The sequence below is a fragment of the Arachis hypogaea genome, chromosome 18 (genome assembly GCF_003086295.3).
Source record: "Arachis hypogaea cultivar Tifrunner chromosome 18, arahy.Tifrunner.gnm2.J5K5, whole genome shotgun sequence".
In the NCBI taxonomy this organism is placed as follows: domain Eukaryota; kingdom Viridiplantae; phylum Streptophyta; class Magnoliopsida; order Fabales; family Fabaceae; genus Arachis; species Arachis hypogaea.
Window position 1 is genome coordinate 27,467,613 of NC_092053.1, and position 25,950 is coordinate 27,493,562.

At 36.1% G+C, this 25,950-nt stretch overlaps 2 protein-coding genes across 2 annotated transcripts; one reads left to right on the forward strand and one right to left on the reverse strand.

Moving 5' to 3' along the window:
* Positions 1-3,255: 3,255 nt before the first annotated feature.
* On the forward strand, positions 3,256-25,950 carry LOC140181712 (uncharacterized). Its single transcript, XM_072226011.1, has 3 exons — positions 3,256-3,488; positions 17,640-17,710; positions 23,931-25,950. Exons 1-3 carry the CDS (start codon positions 3,475-3,477, stop codon positions 24,368-24,370), a joined length of 525 nt encoding a protein of 174 aa, XP_072082112.1. The 5' UTR covers positions 3,256-3,474; the 3' UTR covers positions 24,371-25,950.
* LOC112771007 (probable carboxylesterase 12) lies at positions 4,822-6,540 on the reverse strand. The gene has a single exon (XM_025815541.2). The coding sequence runs from the start codon at positions 6,190-6,192 to the stop codon at positions 5,017-5,019; it is 1,176 nt and encodes a 391-aa protein (XP_025671326.1). The 5' UTR covers positions 6,193-6,540; the 3' UTR covers positions 4,822-5,016.

Here is a 25,950-nt window from a genome sequence, read left to right on the forward strand (position 1 = left end):
ATTTCAGAGGGATAGGACTTGTATTTGAGAGTCTTGAGATGAGTTTATGTATATATTGCTATGTGAATAAACATATTTTGTGATTAAGAGGTTTAAAGTATAGACTTTTCATTTTCTTGATTAAAATTCCATCTCGTATTCGCGAAAACTCAATATTAAATATAATTAGTATAAGATAAAAAGGTTTAGAGTTGAGTAGCGCTCAGACTTTTAGTACGGTCATGAGGTGCTAAAAGTTAGGGTGTTACATACCCCATACATATTTTGTGGTTTTCAGATGCAGGACGTTTTGGCACCTCACTGAAGCATTCTAGGAGCTTCTCACATCGAATATCTTTTGCACTTTGGGACTTTATTTTGTTTATGTTGTTTATAATTAGATACTTTCATCTCCACTACTTTTGTATAAGATGTTCGTTCTTCTTAGAGGTGATTTTGGAGAAATAAGTTCTGTAAAACTATGTCTTTTGGGTTCTTTTGGGTTCTCTTATATGTGTGTGTGTGTGCTTTGGCCGGTTTATCTTTGCGAGTCGAGTCTTAAGTTTTGCTATTTGAATCTTGGAACTCTTTTGTATATAGCCCTGTATAGCTTACTCTTTCCTTGTTTCGTTTACGTTATCGCTTCGGGAGTGTTGCGCTTTTCATTTTAACGCTTTTGTTTTAACTTTTCTTCAAAGACTCCTAGTTATAAATATTTTTCAAACTATATTATAAATACAATTTTATTTTTAGAGGTCGAAATACTTCACCATCTCTGTTTTATGACTTAAGCATAAGACTCTGTGTGGTAGGTTGTTACACCCACAACTATCACTTGCGGAGGTAACAAATTCTCCAAGAGTCCTCCTAGCATTGGCATTCTTATTGTTGTTTGCCATGATTTATGATTCATCAACTTCTTCTAACTCCCTTTGATTTTGACACTTCTTTCTCAATTGGTGGAGTGTTCTTTCAATTTCAGGATCAAAGAGAAGTTGTTCCTTGTCCTTGTCCTGCATGCAAAATAGGGAAGACAAAGAAAAAAGGTAAAATTTCCCAACGTCACAGTGACACAGTGAAGGAAATTTCAGTGAGTAGCAAAAGAAAATCAAATATTTAATTTAGAGAATTAATTAATGTGGTAGTTGTTAATCTCAGTTAATCCCCGACAACGGCATCAAAAACTTGATGTAGAATTTTGCAAAATCACGACTCGATAAGTTCACGAAATCGTATCAAGTAATATCATGGTGAGTGAGTTATCGTTTCTATGAGGATTAAATGACTAAGCAACAAAAAATTAATTGACTATTCTAATTAGAAAAATCAAGAAACAGAGGAATGAATGAGGAATTATAGAAACGTGTGAGTGAGTTATCTCGCACAAGGATTAAACTACTAAGAAATAATGATTAATTGACTATTCTAATTAGACAAATCAAGAAACAGAAGAATGAATGAGAAATTATAGAAAAGTGTAAATGAAGGCAATAAAATAGTAAACAGTGAGTGAATAAAGACAATGATGGTGAAAATGTTAAGGTTTCAGAGATATTCACTCTTTAGTAAACAACCTTTGTGTTCTTTTATTTGAGGAATACAAAGATTAATCACGACAAATCATAAATAATCAAATCATAATTCTTAGCAATTTAATTTCTCTTTAACCTGATTAATCGCTAATTTCTTAGTCAATTATTTAAGAAAAAAGATTAAGCACAATTCTAATTTAATTTCAAATAAGATTCAAGAATAGTCCTCAAGTTGAATTATATGTCACTTATCCAAGTTAGTCCTAAACAATTGAAACTTACAAGAAAAAATGATTTTCAAAAGTTTTCTACTCCGAATTTTATGTCACTTATTCAAACTAAAGAAATTAAATATTACAAAGTGTCGCACACTCTTTAAACATCATTCCTAGTTAAATACAAAAGTCGTGAGAAATAGTTTTCAAGCTAATTCTAATATTACTTTTTCCAAAACAATATTTAGAATTCAAAACTGAGTTAGAATATTTTCTAACAATTCTAAATCTTTAGAGATGAAGAACAAAAACTCAATCATAAAATAGATCAAAGTATAAATCTCAAAAATAAAACACTTCAATTAATAATCCATAAAAAAGATTAATAGAGCTCATAACCTTAACAAAGGAGACTAGTTGCTCATGATGCAAAGGAAAACCCAAAATTATGAATTCAAAACGGCTAGGCTCGAAGAGCCGAAGAGGAGACATGTGAGTGTCTCCCTCTTTAAATACTAACTCTAATTTAAGATTCAAAACAAATCAAAATTAAAATAGAATCAAATCTAAACTAATTAATGTTTTTCAAATAGTTTATCCTCTCAAGTCAAGTTATAGATAATTCTTCGTAATTGTCAATCAATACTTCAAATAATGGCTTTATGCTCTTGCTTCAATAATCAATTCTAGTGCTTTAAAGGATTAGAGATTAAGGGAGATTTAGCAAGAAATCACAAACTCTGGGAGTGGTCCATAACGGTGCATGAGGCGCAGCAACTCTTGCGCGAAGCGCAAGCCCAAAATGGAGGAATTTGAGGTCTCTGTGAGATGCTACATGAGGCGCAAGGCCAGCCACGTGAGGCGTAGGCAAGGGGATGTGAGGCACAACAAGGAAATGTGTGGCGCAGTAAGGAAACGTAAGGCGCAAGCAAGGGGACGTGAGGCGCAGCAAGGGAGGCAGCCCCTGGGAGGTCTCTGGAGTGCTGCATGAGGCACATGGAGGGAGGCGTGAGGCGTGAGGCGCAAGCAACCCCTGAGAAGACTTGTAGGTTTGGTTGTCTGTGTATTGTTTGTTGTTATTGTTTGTTCTTCTTCCTTTTTGTCTTTGCTTGATTTCTTTTAAGATTTTCTGTAACAAAAGAAATTCACATACTCAAAGTAATATGCACTAAACCATGAATTGATTACTTAAAATAAAAAAACATGAAGCATTAGCTTATGAACTAAAATTAATAAAAAAAAAATGCTACTAAAGATATGAATGTATCGAGTTTTAACCAATAAAAAGTTCTAATCGGCCGAAGGTCAAGTAAATTGCTGCAAAGTGATTATGTCTTGTCTTGATGCCAACTCTCAAAGTGGTATTCTTTTTTTACATTGTAAATACGACTAACATTATATTATGTTTTTTGTGAACCACAAAAATATAGCCGAATAATAAATTTGATGAACTTTTCTCTCCTTTTTTCTCTTTTAATTTCCTTTATTCATTATCCTATAAGAATTTGCAAGGCTCAGTCCTAATATGTGAGACCAACAATTTTTTAGCTAACATACAACCAACATTTATATACAACAGATCTCCTATCTAAGGTCTTCTTGTAGTATCTGAAGCAGGGGATTAGCAGGACAAATCCATTCTATAGCAGTAGCGACGTTAATCTTCCTCCTTGGTGAGCCAATTGGCAACTCTATTGACGTCTCTGTGAATAAAAGCAAAACAAGCCACCCACCTCGATCAAAGCTTGATGTCGAAAACACGGTGAATAAGCTCTTTCTTTCGTTGTGTTTTTTCTTTATTAGTGTTTACCAAAAAAGATAAAATTGTATAAAATATAGTGTTGAAAAAAATTTCCAATCTTTAGAACTTCTGAAAGTAAAAACTATTAGTGTGTGATGATGAAGTTTACCCAGGACAATAATAATAATAGACCCACCATCATTTCTTCGTTCTAGTCTATAATTCGTGTAGTCTATTTCTACTATCACAGATTTTTTGCTCACCGTTGTATTTCACCACTATCTATCCCTGCAAAACCCCAACAATTGAATTGAGACCTGCTTGCCAGTTAATAAAATGCTACTCTTATCTAGTCCAAAAAAAAAAAGCTACTGTTGTAACGTATCCATAATGAATAATCAAGAATAATCTTGTATGTAAGCTTAATCCCAATCTCCACAAGTATTTGTAATAGGCACTGCTATAATTATAAACGTTTATACTTAATAATTTAAAAATCAACTATTTTCTTCTCTTTTTTTAACTGAAATTCAACTAATTCTGTTTTTTTTTTCTTTTTCCCCTCTTTATCTTAATTATCTTTTATTATCCCAAACAAAGAACTATTCGAAAAAATTTTTTCTTCTACAAAATTGTAAATAACTAAATTCTATTATATTAACTGCGGTGTTTAGTAGCCAATGAGCTATAACTCAAATGGTCTTTCTATACTCACCTAGAGATTGCGATTTCGAATTTCACTCCTACCTTTGGGAAAAAAAAAACTATTGTATTGAGTAAACAACAATATTACAAAATCGGCACAATTTATTATTTTGAAGAATATTAAAGGGATAATAGAATTTATTATTTTTTACCAGTAATTAGCCATCAATATTTAAAAATATAATTTAAAAATATATTATTAGATTACTAGATTAAAAAAATTAGATTGTTGGATAAAAATAACGACAAAAATAAAAATAAATTTGACTATTCCTTAAATATATTATTATTATTTTTTATCAATAATTATCCAACAATATTTAAAAATATTGAATAAATATATAGTATTAAGCGTTGAACTAAAAATATTGGGTTGCTAAATAATGACCAATAAAAATTAAACTTGCAAACTTTAAAAATTTTTGTTCAGCAAATATACAAAATAAGAAATGCTGCATGTGAAAGTAAAAGTGAATTCTCTTAATTTTTTTTTATTTAGCAAAATGTAATCTTTTATTATTAAATATTTTTTTACTATTAAATATCTTTTTTTATATTTTTTTATTCTACTTAAAAAATATAAGATAAAAAATCACACTTTATCAAATAATTAAAAAAAAAATCTATTTCCCTATAAAAACCAACAATGTACAAAGAAAAATCTAGTACATGATTTTAATTAGTTGTTGCCGTCATTACAGTAGAAATTGTGGCAATTAAAGTACATTTTTCGCAACTTTTACATCACAGGACATTAGGACAATAATAAAGGAGGAGGATAATAGTTGAACAGATTGAAGAGATTTAATCACTAAACAAGCTGAATTTCAATTTAAAACCATGATTAATCTTGGTTGATAAAGGACACAACTTGGTTGAGCAAAAGCATAGCATTCTCACACGTTGGTTTAAACATGTGGAACACGTGACCCTCATCTTTGGCTTCAACAACTTGTGCAACTCCACCCCAACCATTCTTCTCAAGAACCTCCTTGTAGAAAAAACCCCTATCCCTCAACAAATCTTTCTCAGCAACCAAAACAAGAACCCTCTCACACGCCAGCTTCCCCACATTCGGATCCTTATCCGGGTTTATAATCGGGTCGTCGGATCCACTCGTCGTCGGGCACGAAAACCGCCACAAACCATCCACCTTCTCCGCTGCTTCCGTCTGGTACGCCTCCGATCCGATCCTCTCCGATCCCCAAAAATAAGGATGCACCAACACAATCCCTTCAATTTTCAAACCCGGTAACCCTTCCGACCCGACCCAAACTCCCAAATAATGAGCAATATTCGCACCCGCACTGTCGCCGGCGAAGAAAACTTTCCCAAAGTCCGCGTGGCGGTTCAGCCACTCGTCAGGGCCATTTCCGTCGGCATGCGAAGCAATCCATTTCAGCGCAAGCCATGAATCTTGGTGTGCAGCGGGGACGGGGTGTTCCGGTGCTCTTCTATAGTGAACGGAGACGCCAACGGCGCCAGCCTTGGAAATAACGGAGTTAAGGAAGTTATGGTAGTTGGCTGAGAACGGCGTTTCGATGCAGAACGCTCCTCCGTGAAAGTAAACAAAGAGAGGAAGCTTGTTCTTTGTTGTCTGGTTTTCGGTTATTGATTTCGGAAGGAAAAGGCGTGCGGAGATTCCTTCATCTTCTGAGATCACTACATCTTTGGATTCAACGTTTGTTACGGGGTCCAGCGACGGAGGAACAACGTCTTCGCCGGCAAGCCTCTCCACGCGGCCGTTTTTGTAGACTTTCATGATTGGTGGGAGGTCGTAGGCTAGTTCCTCATTGGTGTCAATGCTGCTCGAAGTTGATGAAGAATCCATGGTGGATGATGATGAAGAAGAAGAGCAACGTAGAGGCTTTGAAGATGCGAGATTCAACGAGGAAAAAGAAGGAAGGTTTCTTGGGATGGGTAGAGATAATAATGATTGGGTATTGGAGTTTGATTTTGTTGGGATTTGAAGATAATTGTTTAGTGTGTGTACAGCGATGAAGCTTGACCTTATCATCATCTTTTGTTTTTTACTTTTTTTTTTTTTTAATTTCCTCGATCATGTATCCACATTTCGCATATAAAAGAGGCAAGGGGAAAAAGCTTATATCATTAGGTTTCTACTTTCTAATAAAAATGGTTAGTGTGTTTATAGGTGACGGATCCAGAAAATTTTATTAGTGGGATAAAATATAATTACTCTTTAAATTATTTAACTAACAAATTAAAACAATGTCAATGAGTAATAGTTCAAATGGCATAGTCTCTCTATATTCAATTAAGAGGTTGTGAGTTCGAATCTTCTATCTTTGGTAAAAAAAAAAAAAACAAATTAAAATAATAAAATAATTTATAATAGTAAATAATTTAAAATTTCATTCTTATGGATTTTATATTTTGAGAAGATTGAATAATCTTTTCATTGTCAATATAATCAAATATCTTTCTTTTTATATATGTCACTAAATAATTATTTAAAAATTCATCTCTCATACGGTTGCGAAGCCGACTCATTATGATGTTCATAGCAGAAAAAGTTCTTTCAACTGATGCAGTTGCTACAGGCAAAACTAAAGCTAACTTCAAAAGAAGAAACACTAATGGATAAATAATATTTTTTCGACTCTCAACCAATTTCTGAGAAAGAGCACCAATCCCATTCAAGTTTGAGAATTGATCGTCAGAACGCACATCTAATATGAAATTCTCAAGTTGACTATCAAGTGCCAAGAGTTGAGTAGAAGAAAATTCTAATGGATAGAATTGAGCTAACTGGATCAACTTCTCCTTATCAAATGCAAGAAATGAGTGTCTTGGATTCAGACAAGCTATACAAAGAAGCAATTAAGTATTCACCTCTGTAAAATGATTGTTGAGTTCTTGAAGTTGTCTATCAACTACTTGATAGAATATCTCAACCTGAAAATGATGCAAATTTGAGATCTTTTGAGCTTTGCGTCTTGATCTTTCTTGTGACACAAATATATCATCCATTTTTGGAATGGTAATATTATGTTTGTCACAAAACAATGAGACTTCATCAAGTAAAAGAGGCCAACCATCATCTCTTATAGTTTGCAACCATTGCTTAGACACTTTAACCAATGCCATAGCATTTACAATCTCTTGATCATTCCTTTGTAACGCTTGAGATAATTCATTAGAAACTCCCAAGATATTTTTCATCAAGTGCAAGTTGAAAATGAATTCAAAGGATTGAATGACATTCAATAAATGACATGCTTCAGCTCTTTGTTCTAAATTATTTCCATCTTCCTCAACATATTCAAGAACATTGACCACGGAAGGAAACAAAGAAATTAATCGAAGTATAGTTCCATAGTGTGAACCCCATCTAGTATCTCCAGCTCTTTTCAAAGCTATTTCTTGATTCAAACTACGTCCACTAGAAATTTCTCCACTTTGTAATGCTTCAATTGTCTTAGTCATTTGACTATCACGAAGTATATCTCTTTGTTTACACGAAGCTCCAACAACATTGCACAAATTGGTTAACAAATTAAAAAGCAAAGCAATTTCAACATATTTTTTTGCAACCGTTACAAGAGCTAACTGAAGTTGGTGGGCAAAGCAATGTACATAGAAAGCATAAGAATTTTCTTTCAATATCAAAGTTTTCAAACCATTAAATTCTCCTTGCATATTACTTGCACCATCATATCCTTGGCCACGTACTCTTGATAAACTTAAATTATATGTTTCTAATAATGACTCCAATGCTAATTTTAGAGATAAAGCATTAGTACTAGAAACATGAACAAGACCAAGAAAATGCTCCCTAACTTGCCCTTCTTTATTCACATACCTTAAACAAACCGACATTTGCTCCTTAATAGAAATATCGCGAGCTTCATCAACCAAAACAGCAAACAATTCATCCCCAAGATCATTTACAATAGCTTTTGTCGTTTCACTTGTAGCCGCTCTTACAATATCTTTTTAAATTGAGGGAGCTCTTAGTTTAAGATTCCCACGAGCATTTTTAAAAGCACGATCAATCTCTTCATTATGTTGTTCAAGAAAGTTTAGAAGTTCCAAAAAATTTCCTTGATTAACAGAATCATCTGTCTCATCATTACAACGAAAGGCCAATCCTTGTCGCAAAAGAAATCTAATACAATCAATTGTGGCTGTCAAGTGAATTTGATAATTCTTTTTAGCCTGCTCAGATTGTTTTTCAATAGCAGCACTAATGTGTTGTTTTGGCTTCATAAGTGCTTCACATTTTCTCCAAGCTTGATTATGAGCACTATCATGAATCCCAACATGAGTTTTTAATCTCTCCTTTTTTTTCCAATTTGAAAAGCCATTGGTTACAAAAGCATCGCCACCTTCATTCTCAGGTTTTATAAGATAACAACAAAGACAAAAAACAGCATCTTTTGATATACTATACTCTAACCAATTGCCATAATCATCAAACCAACTAGGATTAAATCTTCGAAAAGAAGAACCACAAACAGTTTGCGAAAAATCATGAGTCCTTGGTTGACAAGGACCTTTTTGTAAATATGCACATCTAACTTTGTCTCTGTCATTCGGATGATAACTTGAAATCTTTGGTCGTTGTCCTGGATCTGCTATGAGACTCTCTACTTCAAATTCTAAAAACCTCCTCTTATTAGAAGAGGTCGATGAATTGTTTTGGGATCCAATCTCCAATGATAAAGTTCTTTTGAAATATTTCTCCATTACTAATAAAAATAAAATTATAAACCTAAATTAATTAATCTATAAAATTAATTTATAATTTTTCTCAAATTGAGAAGTTCAGCATAGAAATATAAATAAAAAATTGATCCAATAACAACAGAAAATTGATCCAATAACAACAGCAGCAAGCTAGTAACTAATTCAATCACAAAATCAAGTTATGATTTAAATGATATTTGTCTTGGTTAAAATTCTCTACAAAATCAAGTTATGATATCAAAGAGGGCCAGAGCCCAAAGAGCCGAGAGCCGAGAGGCATACATATATGATCATAAGATCATTTATTATTTTGCTGAAGCAGTGAAGCCTGTGTTAGAGTACATAGTTAGCGATCATAATTAAATAAAATAGAATTTCTAAATTTGTATGGCACTTCATCACTTGTGATTTGTAAAATTATGCTAAGTACAGGCACTAAAGCCAATGGTGGTTAATGAAATTAAAGTATCAATTACATCAGAACAAATTCACAATTTCTAAATAAACCAACTATATCAAATATTCATTTATCAAACAATGAAACAAATGAGCAAAAAAAATGAATGACCCAGTAAATTAAGTATCCCTACTACTGTACCAAGAGGTAAACTAAACGCCAGGACCAGGACTAAGTATCAATTACATCAGAACAAATTCACAATTTCTACATAAACCAATTATATCAAATATTCATTTATCAAACAATGAAACAAATGAGCAAAAAAATGAATGACCCAGTAAATTAAGTATCTCAATCATGTACCAAGAGGCAAACTAAACTCCAGGAGGATGAGTGGATGACCCAGTAGTGGTGTGGCGCTAGCGGCAACAGAGAAGAAGATTGTAGAATAAAAAAAAAAGAACCAGCCAACCAGAACTCCAGAAATTTAAAAGAAATTGATGTTTGTTGAAGAAGAAGGCAGAACCGCAGAATCAGATGCCGAATTGCTGAGTGCCTGAGTGCCAAAGGAAGGAACGCAAAAGAGGAACGCAGCAGCAGATTGACACAAATCATAAGCAGTGACGCAAAAGAAGGTAGAACCTGAGAAGTGAGAACCACTAGACGCGGCGTGGCGGCGATGCAAGGAGAAACCGACGGAGGACGGAGCCACGCAGGAGAATCGCGGCGATACAAGGAGTCGTGGGAGCAGAAACGCATAGTGACACTATGACAGGGAGCTAGTGAGTAGTGACACACTGCCACACAGGACACAGCCCACACTGGCGGAGCCACAGAGCGGCAGAAACTTGGAGTAGTGGTCTGGCGCCTGCGCTGTAGTAATTCTGGGGCTTGGAGGTTGGAGGGCAGAGGCTGGAGTAGTTAGGGATTTAGAAAGAAAGGGAGAAGAAGAACAGTTTAAGAAATTGGGGCTTTAGGCTGGGGCTGGGGGCAAAAGTAATTATATAATAGGGACAAACTTGACATTTCACTAAGAACTGCTCTATATTATTTGAAATTTGTCTGGGGGCAACCGCCCCCACTAACTTATGCATAAATCCGTCCTTGTGGCTTTATATAAAATTAATAGTTAATAATTAATAAAGAAATCAGCGTGGAGTTTTAATAAAAAAATTTATCATTATTGTTAAATTCATACTTAAAAATTGTGTTGGTTAAATTTAAAATTGGTTACAACTTTTTTTTTTATCTATCATTATCATCATTGTCGTCATCATTATCCTCATAATTTGGTTATCGTCAACGTCATCTTCTTCTTCTTATATGTAAACGTTATTGTTTTATTTACTTTGAATTCGTCTTTTTATACATAAATGTCACTATTTCATTCTCTTTTGAATTTTACACTTTTTTACTCGATTTCGTTGCATTTTTTGTAAATTTTCTCATTTATACTTTTTTTTATCAAAATCTTTAAATCTATAACTTAAGTTTTCATGAAATCAGTATTTAGTTCTGGTATATCATTTAGTTGTAAATGACATAATAAATTTACAACTCAAGTCTTTGTAAAATCTGTTCTTAGTTTTAATACATCATTTAATTAGAAATAACAAATTATTTGTAAATGGTACACGAGTCTTTTATGAATAATACAAAAAATATTTAAATAACCACAAGTCCAAAACTTTGACTCACTCAACGAACAAAACACATTCAAATGTGTTTTAGATTAAAAAAACAAATCAATTTAGTACAAATGACACATAAATGAATAAACCTCTTATATATTAGTTTAATACTACACAATTAGATCAGTGATAACAGAAACTGATACATGCTCGAAAAGATAACTGGGACAATCTAAGACAAAAGGGTAGAATGAAAATTTCATACTTTCAGAGGGTCCCATCACTAGAGCACATGCAAAGAAGCTCATGGAGAGCTTTGGGAACTTGGCAACATTTATACATGAAGAATTACATCAAGTTCTAATTAAGAAAGAATGGACAAGGTCTATTGGGCTAAGTCAGGACAGTAAGAAGCCCAATAATACTTTCCAAATTCAGTGGGAGAAATAATTTATCATTAATTTTTGAATTTTTAGGCTTTTGTTTTAGTTTATTTTGCGGTTAGAGTTTTTTAGAAGATTTATTTTAGTTCTGATTTGTTTAGTAGTATTTTTAGGAATTTTAAATTTAAATCCAATCTGATCTAATCCATTAAGATCAAATCTGATTTAAATTAGTTATCTTATCTTATCTTTTAGTTAGTTTGTTAGGGGCCTATTTAATAACTTTTGTTGAGACCATTTACACAATTTTTGATGAATAAATTTTCAGTTGCTTTAAGCACGTGTTATTGTGTGATTAAGTGAGGTGAGTGATTTACTTCACTTGTTGCATGAAGAAGATTGAATGATCTAACCTAAGGTGATTCTGCGTGATGGTTTTTTCAACTTTAGCCCTCTGATCTAGGTTGTCAAGGTCAGGTTCTTTGAAGGTCTAGTAGGGATCCCTTCCGGTGACCTAGGTTGCTAAGAATAGATATCTTAGAGATCTAGTAAGAAAACTTTTATCTATCTTTTATGTTTTCACTGTGTCTTTGGGGTGTGCCAATATTCTTTTTTTTGTCATTCTTTTCTTAGCTCCTTCCAACCCTTCCATTGGGATTTTAATGGTTGGAATTTATTAAACCCCAATAAATTCTTATCAAGACGTGATATTACTTGCTTTAAGTGCTACGGATTAGGCTATTATTCTTCCGAGTATCCAAATAAAAGGACCATGGTCATTAAAGTGAATGATGTTTTTTCGGAATCTGATAATTCAGAAGGAAATGAGGACATGCCACATGCGGATGATGCTATAGATGATGATGATATAGTTGAGTATGCTGTTAGTGGCCTTTGTTACTAGGCGGATCTTAAATGTCCAAGCCAAGAACGATCATCTATAATAGTGTGGGAACATCTTTCATACAAAAATTTTGTTGGGAGGCAAGGTTGGACTCATGATTATTGATGTTGGAAGTCATACAAACATTGCTAGCTCTACCATGGTCACAAAATTGGGGTTGAAATTCACCAAATACCCTAACCCTTACAAACTGGAGTGGCTAAGTGATGTTGGTGAACTGAAAATTGTGAAGCAAGCTCGCGTACAATTCTCTATTAGGAGATATAGTGATGAAGTATTTTGTGACGTGGTTCCCATGCAGGCTTGTCATCTACTCTTAGGGAGTCCATGGAAGTATGATAGAAGGGTGGTCCATGATGGTTTCACAAATCGTTACTCCTTTACTACCTTGGGAAGAAGATTACCCTTGCACCTTTATCCCCTAAAGAAGTGTACTTAGAGCAATTGAACATGCGCGAATCCACAAAAGAATCTTTAGAATGTGAAAAAATTGAAAAACAAGAAGGTAAAGAGAGGGCTCTAAGAGAAGAAAAGAGTGAGAAAAAGAGTTAGGGTCTGAGTGAAAAAGCGAGTTGTAAGAGTGAAAAATATATGGATCTCATAGAGAGTGAGAGTGCTCACAAGATGTGTTTTCATGCAAAAGAGAGATAGATCTGAAGCGTGCTAGTTTAGAAAAAAAAGCATTGGTGTTAGTGAGATTTAGAGAGACTTTACGATCTACCATTGACGCTAACCATGAACTGCCTAGTGCTTTTATTTTACTTTTGCAAGAATTTGGGAATGTCTTCCCGGGGGAGATGCCTCCAGGTTTAACTCCGTTATGCGGCATTGAGCATCAGATTGACTTTGTCCGTGGTTCAAGCATTCCAAACCAGCTAGCTTACCGGATGAATCCGGAGGAAAGAAAAAGATCTGCAACGGCAAGTCAAGGACCTTTTGGCTAAGGATTTTGTGAGAGAAAGTATGAGTCCTTGTGCTGTTCCGGTATTGTTAGTGCCCAAGAAGGATGGCTCATGGATGATGTGTGTTGATTGTAGAGCTATAAACAAGATTATGGTAAAGTATCGCCATCCTATTCCTAGACTTCATGATATGCTTGATGTTTGCATGGTTCTGTTATTTTTACTAAAATAGATTCAAGGAGTGGTTATCACCAAATACGAATGAAACTTGGTGATGAATGAAAAACAGATTTCAAAACTAAATATGGTTTGTATTAGTGGTTAGTTATGCCATGTGGATTGACTAATGCACCTAGCACATTTATGATATTAATAAATCATGTTGAGAGAATTTTTAGGCAAATTTGTAGTTGTTTATTTTGATGATATCCTTATCTATAGTAAATGTCTTGATGATAACCGGATTTGAGCCATTTAACTCTAGACTTATCTTTCTAATAAGATTCCTCATTTTGCAATGCTTTTTCAAGTTTGTCCTCTATTTCTGAAATGATGTCACCTCCATGAATTCTTGCTAAACGAAGTTCCTCTAATTCAGACTGTAGCAAATCAATCTCCACCTTCAAATTAGATATGTGTTCTTGCTGTCATCTAACAATCTTATACCGACAACGCTTTATTTTTTGAACCAGGATATACATGGCTGAACCATCAATCTGTTCGCGTCAAACCTCTCTAACACTCTGCCTTATTTCATCATTGGAACACCATCTTTCTTGAAATTTGAATCGCTGTTTAGATCTCTCAGTTCTCGGATTAGAGTCTAAGAGAAGAAGGGAATGATCCGACCTTGATTCTGACAGTCTAAGAACCGATGCATTGAGATAAAGTTGCTGCCAATCAATTTCTACCAGGAATCGGTCCAGTTTTTCCTGTATCAACTCATCACCACTCTGCCTATTCGACCAAGTGAATGGTCTTCCGACCATACGAAATATTGTTGCTCAACCGACTAGTCATGGTTGGTGGTGACTGATACCTATTGTCAGCCAGTGATAAGTCCAATGATCGTCTAGAGTATAGCATATGATCTAGAGATATTTGAGGTGGGTACATTAGAAAAATTTATGCTATTACACAAGCTGTTGCAAAGTGGAGCCATTATCTTCTAGGCTGACGTCTTTGCATTAAGACAGATCACTAAGACCTTCGTGAAATTATGAATCAAGTGGTGCTGACCACTGACCAACAATATTACCTCACTATGCTGCTCGGATATGATTTTGAGATTTTATATTGGTCTGGTTTACTAAACAAAGTTGCTGATGCTTTGTCTCAGCAAGGGAGGAAGCACCACTAATTTGCTTCCAAGCTTTCTCATTTATCCAATCTGCTTTAATTCCCACATTGTTGTGTGCCACTAGAGAGGATCCAGAAACAAAATTGATGGTTGAACAATATAAGCAGGGAGATTTGTCTTCTGATTTTCTCTTTATCTCTCCACACAATTGCTTCAAGAGTTCCATAACACTCCAATGGCTAGGTATAATGGTGAACTCAAGACGTATAAAGCTATTAAGGAGCTCTTCTTTTGGTCGGGCCTACACAAAAATATTTACAAGTTCATCCGGAAATGTGATGTTACTCAATCAACCAAATACATGACTTCTAAGCCACAAAGGCTCTTACAACCTTTACCTATTCCGATTGGACCATGGATGGAGTTCTCGATAGACTTCATTGTTCAATTGCCAAAATCTACGGGGTACTTTGAAATCTCGGTGGTGGTGGATCGCTTTAGAAAAACCGCCCACCTTGAACCATTGCGAGCAAGTTTCACTGCCAGTACAATAACAAGAATTTTCATTGGGTCAATAATGAAGCTTCATGGTTTTTCCTCCTCCATTGTCTTTGATAGAAGCCCCCTATAGCATGGCTTATCATTCCCATACCATCAACTAGATTGAGGTCACTAATCGTTTCCCTAAACAATACCTTCTCCCGTTCTCAGCCACAACAGTGGAAAACTTTCCTGCCTTGGGCAGATTTTTGTTATAATAGCTCCTACTATTCAGCCATTTAGATGACACCACACGAAGCTTTACATGGATTTTCGATGAATCTACCACCAGGATATACGCCAGACGCCTCACTAGTCTTGGAAGTCAACCTGTTTTTGTGCACCCATAAAATTTTGAATGATGAATTCGAGTATTACCTGCACCAAGCAAAAAATCATATGAAGAAACAAGAGAATCATAATTGGAAATATAAGAACTTTAAGGTGGGTGATTGGATTTTGCTTAAGCTTAAACCTTATCGACAATAGTCGCTGTTTAAACACCCTAAACTTGGCCTGGGATACTTCAGGCCCTACCATGTGAAGAGCAAAGTGGGGAAGACTGCCTATTGTTTGGAGTTTCCAGAGGGGAGCATGATCCATCCCGTATTCCCTGTCTCCATGCTGGGGAGTTCCACGACGCTCTCAGTAGACGCACCTATCCTCATAGTGGCTCCTGCTTCATTCCAGCCAGTGCTAACAATGATTATGGGGCAGCGCTCGATCAAGAGGGACGGGAGGTAGGTAACGCAGGTCTTGGTGGATTGGGAAGGTTTTTTGAGGGATGAGACATCATATGTAGATTGGGATGAGTTACTGAGGATGTTTCCTAAACTCAACCTTGAGGATAAGGTTGTTCTCAGGGAAGTTGTAATTGATATACTTATCAGTGGACCAAACCAACAAACTCAGAACAACAGGCCAATTGAGGAACCAGCAAGTGATGTTAAAGCAGAAGGTGGGCTAGGAAGTGAAAGAGGCCTAACTAGCAAGAAAGAAAGGAGTCTTATTTTAAGTGAATGACTACCATATGAGCAAATAGAAGAAGAGCAAGATAGTTAATCCTAAAGAGACAGTTAGTCTTTTTTTTTTTTTGCCAAAAAAGATAGAATTGCATTTCTCAAAATTGATGGATTACATGAGTCCAACAGCACAAAAAACAAAATAGCAGATGAGGGTCTCCCAACTCATTATGAAATGAAAGGAAAAGATAAATAAACTTGAAAGAAAGGAAAGTAGCTTAGGTCATGGTTCACTGTTTCTATTTCTCCTAATTTTCCCATAAAGCCTCACCGTTGCATCAATCACCTCTGAAATTCTTATCTCTTCTCAAATATAAGTAAGTTCCGAGCCTCCATAAATTCTACAGTAGAACCGCAACGATCTCGAGAGTTTGAGTACCACCATTTCTCATAGAAGCAAGGCTCAACCTTTTTAATCACCAAAAAGCAAAATCCATGACATGAACCTTTGAGTCTACTTCCTCTAACAATAAAGCTCTCCAAGCTTCCATGGCAAAAGGGTAGGTAACCAGACAGTGTAAGGTTGTTTTTGAATTTATTTGACATTTTGAACAAAGAGGGGAGGTTGAAGGAAAACTTTGGTAAATATTGTTGAGGACTGGAAATCTCTTGTGGGCTTATCTCCAAATGGAAATCTGAATCTTGGAAAGAATTTGCAACTTCTAAATTGAGTTTCACAACACCCTATTTCACATAATCGAGAGGCAATGTTCAATTGGGGTGTCAGAATCCATAAGCAATCTTATATCCTGAAGCTACATCGTACTGCCCATTTTTGTCCCAAGACCACACCAATTTGTCAACCCCAGAGATGTTTAAAGGAACTTTCCTAATCTTTTCTACAATTTCAACAAGGAATAGGTTCTAAAGTAGTGGCCAATTCCATTTGCGATCTGCAATCAAGAAGTCTTTAACTCGGTAGGCTCTAGGATGGGTATGATTGGGGGCATTTAAAACAAAAGGATAAGGTAGAAAAAGTTATGGATCATTGAAAATGTTCACATTGTCTCTAGTACCAATACTCCATATGAGTCCTTTTTTACCACCTTTCTACCCTCGAGCAGACTCTGCCACCCTGAAGATGAGTGAGGATTTTTCTCTACTCTAAGTATCAAATTGAGCCTGAAATACTTTCCTTTCAACAATCAAGCCAGTAAACTATTCGGTTTTGTGACCACCCTCCAGAATTGCTTCCCCAGTAGAGCTAGATTGTGGGCTCTAAAATCTTTGAATTCAAGGCCCCCTTTTGGTTTTGGCCTAGTCATCTTCTCCCAACTAATCCAGGTCATTTTTTGTTCTTTCCCGCCAAAACTGATCGAGAATTCTATGGATATCATCTAGCAGGTTATTAGGCAATTTAAAACAAGTTAGGGTGTATATCAAAATCGCTTCTCCTATTGCTTTTATCAAAATTCGCCTTCTCCCAGCTGATAGTAAGCTTCTTTTCCATGCTTTTACTCTTTTCTACACTTTCCTTGATAATTCCAAAGGTGGCCTTCTTAGAACATTGGACAATGAAAGGTAATCCCAGATATTTATCCTGTACTCCAATGTTATTTATTTGTAATTGTGCAACTAGTTCTTTTCTTAATTGAGGCGGTGTATTATTACCGAAGAAAATTGTTGATTTGTTGAGATTGATTTTTTGCCCACTGATACTTTTGTATTGCAGGAGGAGGGTTAAGATATTATTGCACGACTCTGAGGAAGCCTTGCTAAAAAGTATAGAGTCATCCGCAAAAAGTAAGTGGTTAACTGATGGACTTTTTCTATATAGTTGAATCCCTTAAATTGTACTATTTTGTTCTACCTTATGTAGCAAATAGGAAAGACCTTATGCACAAATTAAAAAGAGATATGATGATAAGGGGTCACTTTATCGAAGTCTCTTAGATGGCCTAAAAAAATCATACGGTTGACCTTACAAGAACAAAATAAGAAACAGTAGAGACAAGTTCCCTAATCCAAGAAATCCATTTATGATCAAAACCCATCTTTTCCATCATAAGCCATAAAAAATTCTATTTGACTCTATCATATGCCTTACTCATGTCAAGCTTTACTACCATGTCAATCTCCAACCCTCCCTTTTGATTTTTTAGATACTACATACATTCATGAGCAACTAACATATTATCTAAAATTAATCTGCCTTTTAAAAAAATACTTTGATTCAAACTCACAATCTTATTCATCATAACTTGCATTCTATGAACCATAATTTTAGAGATAATTTTATAAAACACCGAGGATAAACTTATAGATCTCACTTGTGTCATATCTTTTGCATCAAAGATTTTTAAAATTAGGTAAATTTGCATGTGGTTAAAGTTCTTAAGCATTCTACCACTTCCAAAAAAATTTTGGACAGCCTTGTACACATCGTAACCAACCACTTCCCAATAATATTGAAAGAATTTTGCTATGAAATTATCATCTCCTAGAGTACTTGTAGGACAGATACTGAAAGCCGCTTTCTTAGTTTCCTCCATCGATACAAATATCAACAGTTTACAGTTCATGGAAGTTGTAACCATAGGTTGAAATTCTCCTAAAAACTCATTAGGGTTAGCTTGATTTGTAGAAGAGAAGATGTTCTTGAAGTATCCTTCTGCTACTTTTGCAATGCCCTCCGGGGGTTGAAGTAACCACACCATCATCCCCTGCTAGTCCCCAGATTTTATTTTTTCGGTTCCTAACATGAAATTTCTGATGAAAAAATTTTGTGTTGTGATCCCCTTCTTTTAGCCATTTGCACCTCAACTTCTTTCTCCAATAACTTTCTTCCCTCTCATACGCCACTTCTAGTTGAGCTTCTAGGTCATCAATCTCCGTTCCCCTGTGAATGCCTACGGCTCTCAATTTTTCTAGCTTCATCAAAATATTACCAATTTCTTGTTTAGAATTGATCTTATTTTGTCTTTGCCAATGGAACAATTTGTGTCTGTATTTTTTAAGTTTTTATGCCAAAATATACAATGGGGATCTTTCCACCTCTATCCTCCAAGTATCTTTAATAATTTGCTTAACCTCACTTCTTTTGCGCCAGCGTTCTTGAAATTTGAAGCGTCTCTTGCTTGGCCACCTTGGCGGTTTGGTGTCAAGAAGTAGTGGAGTGTGATCTGAACTATTTTCAACAAGCCTTCTAACCACCTCTGCACTATATATCTCCCTCCACTGTGCACCCGCCATCGATCTATACAATCTCTCCTTGATTAGAGTATCTCCCTTACATCTATTAGTCCATGTAAATGGTTGACCAATCATTCTTAGATCAATCAAGGCATTATCATCAATAAATCTATTAAAGTTTTTCATAAAACTAGGGAATTTTGCACTACCTCTATGTTTCTCACTTTGATATTTGATTGCATTGAAGTCTCTTAATATCACAACGTTGACTCTAAATCGTTGTAGTTCCGCTGTCATATCTTGAAACTGTGTCTCTCTAGTAGCTTCTTTTGTGCTAAGGTGAACTCCAATTAATCCCCATTCTTGTCCCTTAGTACCATCCTTCACTCGTGCTGTCAGAAAAAAGGCACTATGCTGAATAATTTGCATTTCAACACTCTCCTTCTGTGCTAAAGCCATGCCCCAGATAAACCAATCGGATCAATGAGTCTCCATCATTAAAACCATATGATCTAAGCTTTCTTTCCACCAAGCAAGGTTGATTCTTTGTTTCACATAAAAAAAATCTCGGGGGAGTAGGATTGACACATCCCTTTAACAGAATTGACTGTTAAGAGTCTTCCCAAATTCCAATAGTTCCACTCTCTTATTCTCATGGTGACTTGGGTGCCATTGAACGGCTGGCACCCTCCACCATCTCAACATAACCTTTCTCTTTGTCAAAACACCTCCTCTTTGGACTCCCCATTTCAGCATCCACCTCAGCTCCTCTCTTTTCTCCAATCACACCTATCAGTTCGCCACTATTATTTCTTGCTAGGTTCTTGAATTTTCTCATTCTTCCAGGTTGCTGCCCCTTAGTCTTCTCACTATTCTGGATGTTGATTAAATTATATTGCAGTGTAATTTTCTCCTTATTTATGTTATTTTTCTTAACACTGAGACCCTAAAAGCATTCAACAAGGCAATCCGGCACCGGCTTCTTCTTCCTCATACCATCACTTGCTTTTGATTCCTGAAAGCTTGACCTCTTAAGCTCTTCTTCTTGTTCCACCCTTTTTCCTGTTTGATTTGATTTTATCCATTCTCCAATTCTATCTTGGCCTTGCTTATTATTGCGGGTATCCTCCATTAGCATCCTACAAGTTCTGTGGTTATGTCCAATCTTTGCGCAATATGTGCATACCACCCTAACCCTCTCATATCGTAGAACTACCTCTGCCATGGAATTGTCTGGCTTGGTTACCTTTATATTGTCTTTGATTCTCTTTTCGGCATCTAGCTCTACTTTAGCCTTCACAATCTTTGTTTCTCTCCCTTTGACATTAGACATTCCAACCTCCAAAAATGCGCCAACTCTTGCGCCTAACTTCTTTGCCACCTCTAGTGTCTTGAGGTACTCAAGGAGTCCACAAAATTGAATCCAAATTGGGTACTTGTGAATTTTCTTATTGTTAACAGTTGTATCGATTGTCCATCTACGTGTATGGAGAACAAAGTCCTTAAACAACCATGGCGAATCCTTTTCTATTCTCATAACATCTATTTCATTATCAAAGAAAAATTAAAAGTGATTGTGACTAATCTCACTTACTCTGAAATCTTCCGGTCTATCCCAAATTGCTCAGAATGCTCCCTTTATTGTTCCAACAGAAAATATTTTGTCTGCAAACAGCCGGCCAACTAAACTATTGAAGCATGCCCTGAGGACATCAGTAAAATCATCTTCTTCTAATTAGATCGGGCTGTCATCATCATTGTCACTCTCATTGTTTTGTTCTATTTTTCTCCTTATTGTATCAGTCATGCAGATGATACATGATTGCTTGAGTAGTGGAGAATTTTTCTATTTCTAACTAAGAATAAATGTTGATACGTTGGTACTTGAGACTCTATTACAAAATATCTAATAGAGCAAAAAAATCCTAAAAGAGCATTTTAATTTAATGCCTCTTGTTGTATTATTATTAAAGAGACATTTAGTTAAGATTTTAGAAAAATAAAATGTAATGAGTGAGGTGAGAGAGTGGTCACAATAGAATTATCCAAGTTAGTTATGGAATCACACCTTTTGAGGACTCGAAACTAAGAATAGTGTCATTGTGATTGTCTATTGTTGCTAAATTTTTTTAATTCATGTCTTTCATCGACTTTTCATTCAATTCTTGTTCTGATTTATAATTTCCATTCATTGAGTCTAACAATAAGTCTATGTAGGTAGCTGGTTCAGAACGGGGTGGTCTGACCCACCCAAATTAATACATGAACAAAAAAAATGTTGTTGCACAAGTAATTATATCATAATGAGTTAATTGCTGTTTTGTAAATAATTTAGATAATCCTATCTAATGGAGCACTCATTAAATACTTTGTCAACATTCTTTTATGTCAATATATATAACTCCAAACAGAAGAAATGCAAGAGTTGATTGACCTCTATTATTATATTTTTTATTCCAATCCCAAGATAAATACCAAACCTTATATTTTAGATGATAGCATAACCACACTTTACTTACTATTTATTTGTTGCAGTTAGTTAGCCATATTTAGAAAAAAAGAATCTTTTCTTTTTTCATAGTAATTAGGGTGAGTCAGCATAATAGTAGGTGCAGTTAGCATGTACATGTATGTATATATATTCGTTCCCACACTAAGTTGGTAATACAGTGGCAAAAATCATTTTTCACAAAACCCATTATTTGTTCTAACATTATAAAATCAAGAGAAGTATGAAAGGAACCAAGATGATACCGTAAAATAAATTTATTATCTTTCCCGTTTTTTATATAATTCTTCCTTCAACGTCATAGTTCAACTTTTGTTTGCCAACAATGACACAAGTGCCCCACACAAGCGTGAGAAGCAAGATGGAGGAACCACTACCAGCCAACAAACCAATTCCAGTGGCAGCATACTCTTGTGCACTCTCCTTATCACTTGAAAGTCCAGTCACTTTATGAGAACCATAATCCACACAAAAATAAAGAATATTATTAGCTAAGTGCTATAGGCTAACTTTTTTGCATATGATGCAACGTTTGGTGTAACGCTTGGTTATGGAGTTTATAGGTGTTTCACACTGGTGTGACGGTGGTTAGATGACAGAGGAAAATCGGACGGTCCGATTTCTTGTAGGTGGGAGGGGACACAAATCGGACCATCCGATTTGTGCGTGGTAGATGTTGTGTGCAAAGAAGTCGGATCGTGTGATTTGTTGCATGGGGAACAATTTTTTTTTGGCCCAACCAAATTGGACTTACTGATTTGAGGTCTGCATTAAAAAAAAATTAGTAGAGCACCCAAATCGGACCCAGCGATTTCTGGGTTTCAAATTTTTTTGGGTGGGCTGTTTAGTAATCGGACTGTCCGATTTTTTTGTTCAAAAAAATTCGAATGGGCATGCAAGCGGTCGGATGGTCCGATTATATATATATATATATATATATATATATATATATATATATATATATATATACCTACCCAAGCTGACCAGCCCATTTCATTTTCTTCTTATCCGGTGCTACAAGTCTCTAAACCTCTTCTCTGCAAATCTCTTCTTCTTCTTTGTAGATCTCTTCTTCTCTATTATCATGGATGATAGAGTAAGATTAAAAGTGTATTATCATGGCCAAATTTTATTACAAACATCAGAAGGAGTAAAATTTGTGTGTGAAAATCCGTTGGATATTATTATTCCATTCATACTGTCATTTGAAGAATTAAAAGGTGTCATTTGTGAGAAGATGGATTCTCAAATATCTAGGAGAGTGTCGTGTATTCTGTACAGATATCCTATATCCGTCTTTGGTGGGTTCGTGCAATTTCAAACAGAAAACGTGACCGACGAAGCGAGCATGCAAGAAATGTTTTCAGTGTATCTTGAAAGTCGGTCGCGAATATTGTTCATCGAACTGTATATCGAGTTCGAGCAATCTGCAGCGGACCGAGATATTGAATTGGAAGATTACAATAGTGATAGTGAAGAAGAGTTCGAAAGTAACTATGAGGTCGTTGATCCGGGTGTAGACGAAGATCAAGCTGACGAGGCTATGGTGGCCGATGTGGTGGATGTGGCAAACACACTAGCAAACCAGCAGCCGTTTGTGGAGCCAAGTTTCATGCGGTTGTTGGATTTGGAGGCCATGCATGCACCGGAATTTCCTCAATATGTAAATGCAAGTGCGCCATCAATTTATATTAAGATTTGTTAAAGTATGATTTGTGCATGGGTTTTGAGTTTAGGACAAATAGTTAAGACAACGGTAAATAGGCAAAATATAGCATGTAATTAGTAATTGTTTAATGTTTAATTATGAAGTGAACATGTAGACTGAGAAATGTAGCATTTTTCGTCATTGTTGATAAAATTGGACCGGAATGACTGGTTCGATCGGACCGGCCGGCTCTACTGGACCGGCCAATTTGACCAAAAAACCGGTAAAGTAGATCTAAGACCGGTCCGGTCCAATTGATGAGACCGCACAAGGCAACGAACCGGTGCAATCCGGTTAAATCCGGAGTGAATCGGTTAAAATCGGTCAAACTCTGTAAAATTAACAAAATACTATTGTTCCTATTTCATATTGTTTTAGAATAGTTAGATATTTTTGAAATGTTAGTGAAAATTTTTTACTATGCTTTATTTTTTATTTACATAGGACCGGATAAATCGGTTCAACCAGTGATGCACGGTTGAACCAATGACCTAGTGACCTGACCGATTCGATCACCGGTTCGGTTTTGACAACTACATTTTCCATTATTCTGTGATTATTAGTTTATTAGATTATTAGTTCTGACAACTCTAAAATTTGTGATGTGATTGCAGCAGAGCTTCCCCTTATGCCAGATGGTGAATTTACCGTGGGAATGGAATTCAGTTCTAAGGAGGCAGTAATTAAGGCGATGAAAGATTATACAATCCACATAGGTGTAAATTATCGGGTGCATGAGTCAGAACCGACGACATTCTATGCTAAATGCACCCAGTATGGTGCAGGATGTGATTGGCTGATCAGGGTGAGTAAAATGTCCAGAAAGTTCTGTTGGGAGATAAGGAGGTACAATGGTAGTTACACCTGTACTAGGACCACCATTTCTCAAGAACATTCGAAGCTGGATTCCAACATAGTTGCAGAAGCAATAAAGCTATTGGTAGAAGTTGACCCGTCCATAAGGGTGAAATCAGTAATTTCGGAAGTACAAGCAAAGTTTAACTACACCATAAGTTATCACAAAGTAAGGTTGGCAAAACAGAAGGCAGTGTAGTCAATTTTCGGAGGGTGGGAAGCTTCGTACGAAGCCTTGCCAATATGGTTTGAGGCCATGTGTCACAAGGAGTCATCCGCAGTCGTTCATTTTGAAACAATGCCTGCATATCAGGGAGATGACTTGGTTCCTAATATTCGTGTACTACACCGAGTCTTCTGGAGTTATTACCCTTGTATTAGAGCATTCAGACATTGCAAGCCAATAGTGCAGGTAGACGGAACTCATTTGTATGGAAAATACAAGGGTTGTTTGTTGGTTACAGTTTCACAGGATGGCAACAACAACATCGTGCCTATTACATTTGTGATAGTTGAGGGAGAGACATCTGAGGCTTGGCACTTTTTTCTTAGTAACTTGTGACAGCATGTTGTGACACGTGATGGTGTGGGCCTTATCTCCGATCGGCACGATTCCATTAGGTCTGCTATTGATCGTAGTAACGGAGCTTGGTCTCCTCCCAGAGCATTCCACATGTTCTGCATCAGACATATAGAGTCCAACTTTCTGAGGAAATTCAAGGCTCCGTATCTGCAAAAGCTTATCATCAACATCGGTATGATAGTTACGATTATATTTACTCCTGAACTCAGTTATTATGATGAACGTTTTTTATGGTGGGTCTTTTTTTAATTGACAAGATACTCGTGAACAGTTTACGAGTACAAGACGCGTTATCAGCGTTTACGCAAGCGGGGTGAGGCTTATACCAACTGGTTGGATCGGATTCCGCGTGAGCAGTATGCTTTAGCATTTGATGGGGGATATCGATGGGGTCATATGACAACTAATCTAGTGGAATGCATCAACTCGGTACTGAAAGGGGCTCGCTATCTTCCAGTCACTGCACTTGTTAAGGCAACGTTTTATAGGCTTAATGAATTGTTCACCCGAAAAAGAGCCGAGGCTAAGGCTTGAATTAATGCAGGACATGTGTTCTCTGAGCTTGTAACCTCCAAACTACATGCAAATTAGCGAGCAGCGGGTAACATCCAAGTTAGTTGTTTTGACTGACAGAATGAGGTATTTGAAGTGCGTGAGTGTCCCAGTGGTGTGGAGTATGCAGTGGACTTCCGTCGACAACGGTGTGACTGTGGTGAATTCCAAGTTGACCGGCTTCCGTGTCGACATGTGTTTGCTTGTTGTGCAAACCAACGGCTGGATTGGCAACTGTGTGTACATGATGTCTACAAGATGGACCAGGTTCGACGAGTATACAGGGCTAGGTTTAGGCCACTCGGGAATCCCACAACATGGCTTGTATATCATGGACCTCGATTCATAGGTAATCCATTCCTTAGACGGATATCCAAAGGTTGGCCATGGATGACCCGTTTCTTGAATGAGATGGACACTTGGATGTTGCGTGGTCCTACGCGATGTAAGCAATGTGGGGCCGAGGGCCACAGCCGTAGTAGATGTCGTCAACGTGGTGGTGCAAGTAATCCGGGTGCGACCACCCAATAGATTTAGTGTATGACTTTCAATATTTTATATATTGTATGACTTTCGTATGTGATGTTATTGTATGACTTTGAAATTTTCATATAATGGAAATTTAATGTGAGTGCTGATGAAAA

Excerpts from the sequence above, each read along its gene's own strand:
- LOC140181712 (XM_072226011.1), top strand. Across the intron at positions 17,711-23,930 it reads TATAGAGTCATCCGCAAAAA|CAGAGCTTCCCCTTATGCCA; the intron begins GTAAGTGGTTAA and ends ATGTGATTGCAG.
- LOC112771007 (XM_025815541.2), bottom strand. The coding sequence starts at position 6,192 with ATGATGATAAGGTCAAGCTTCATCGCTGTACACACACTAAACAATTAT.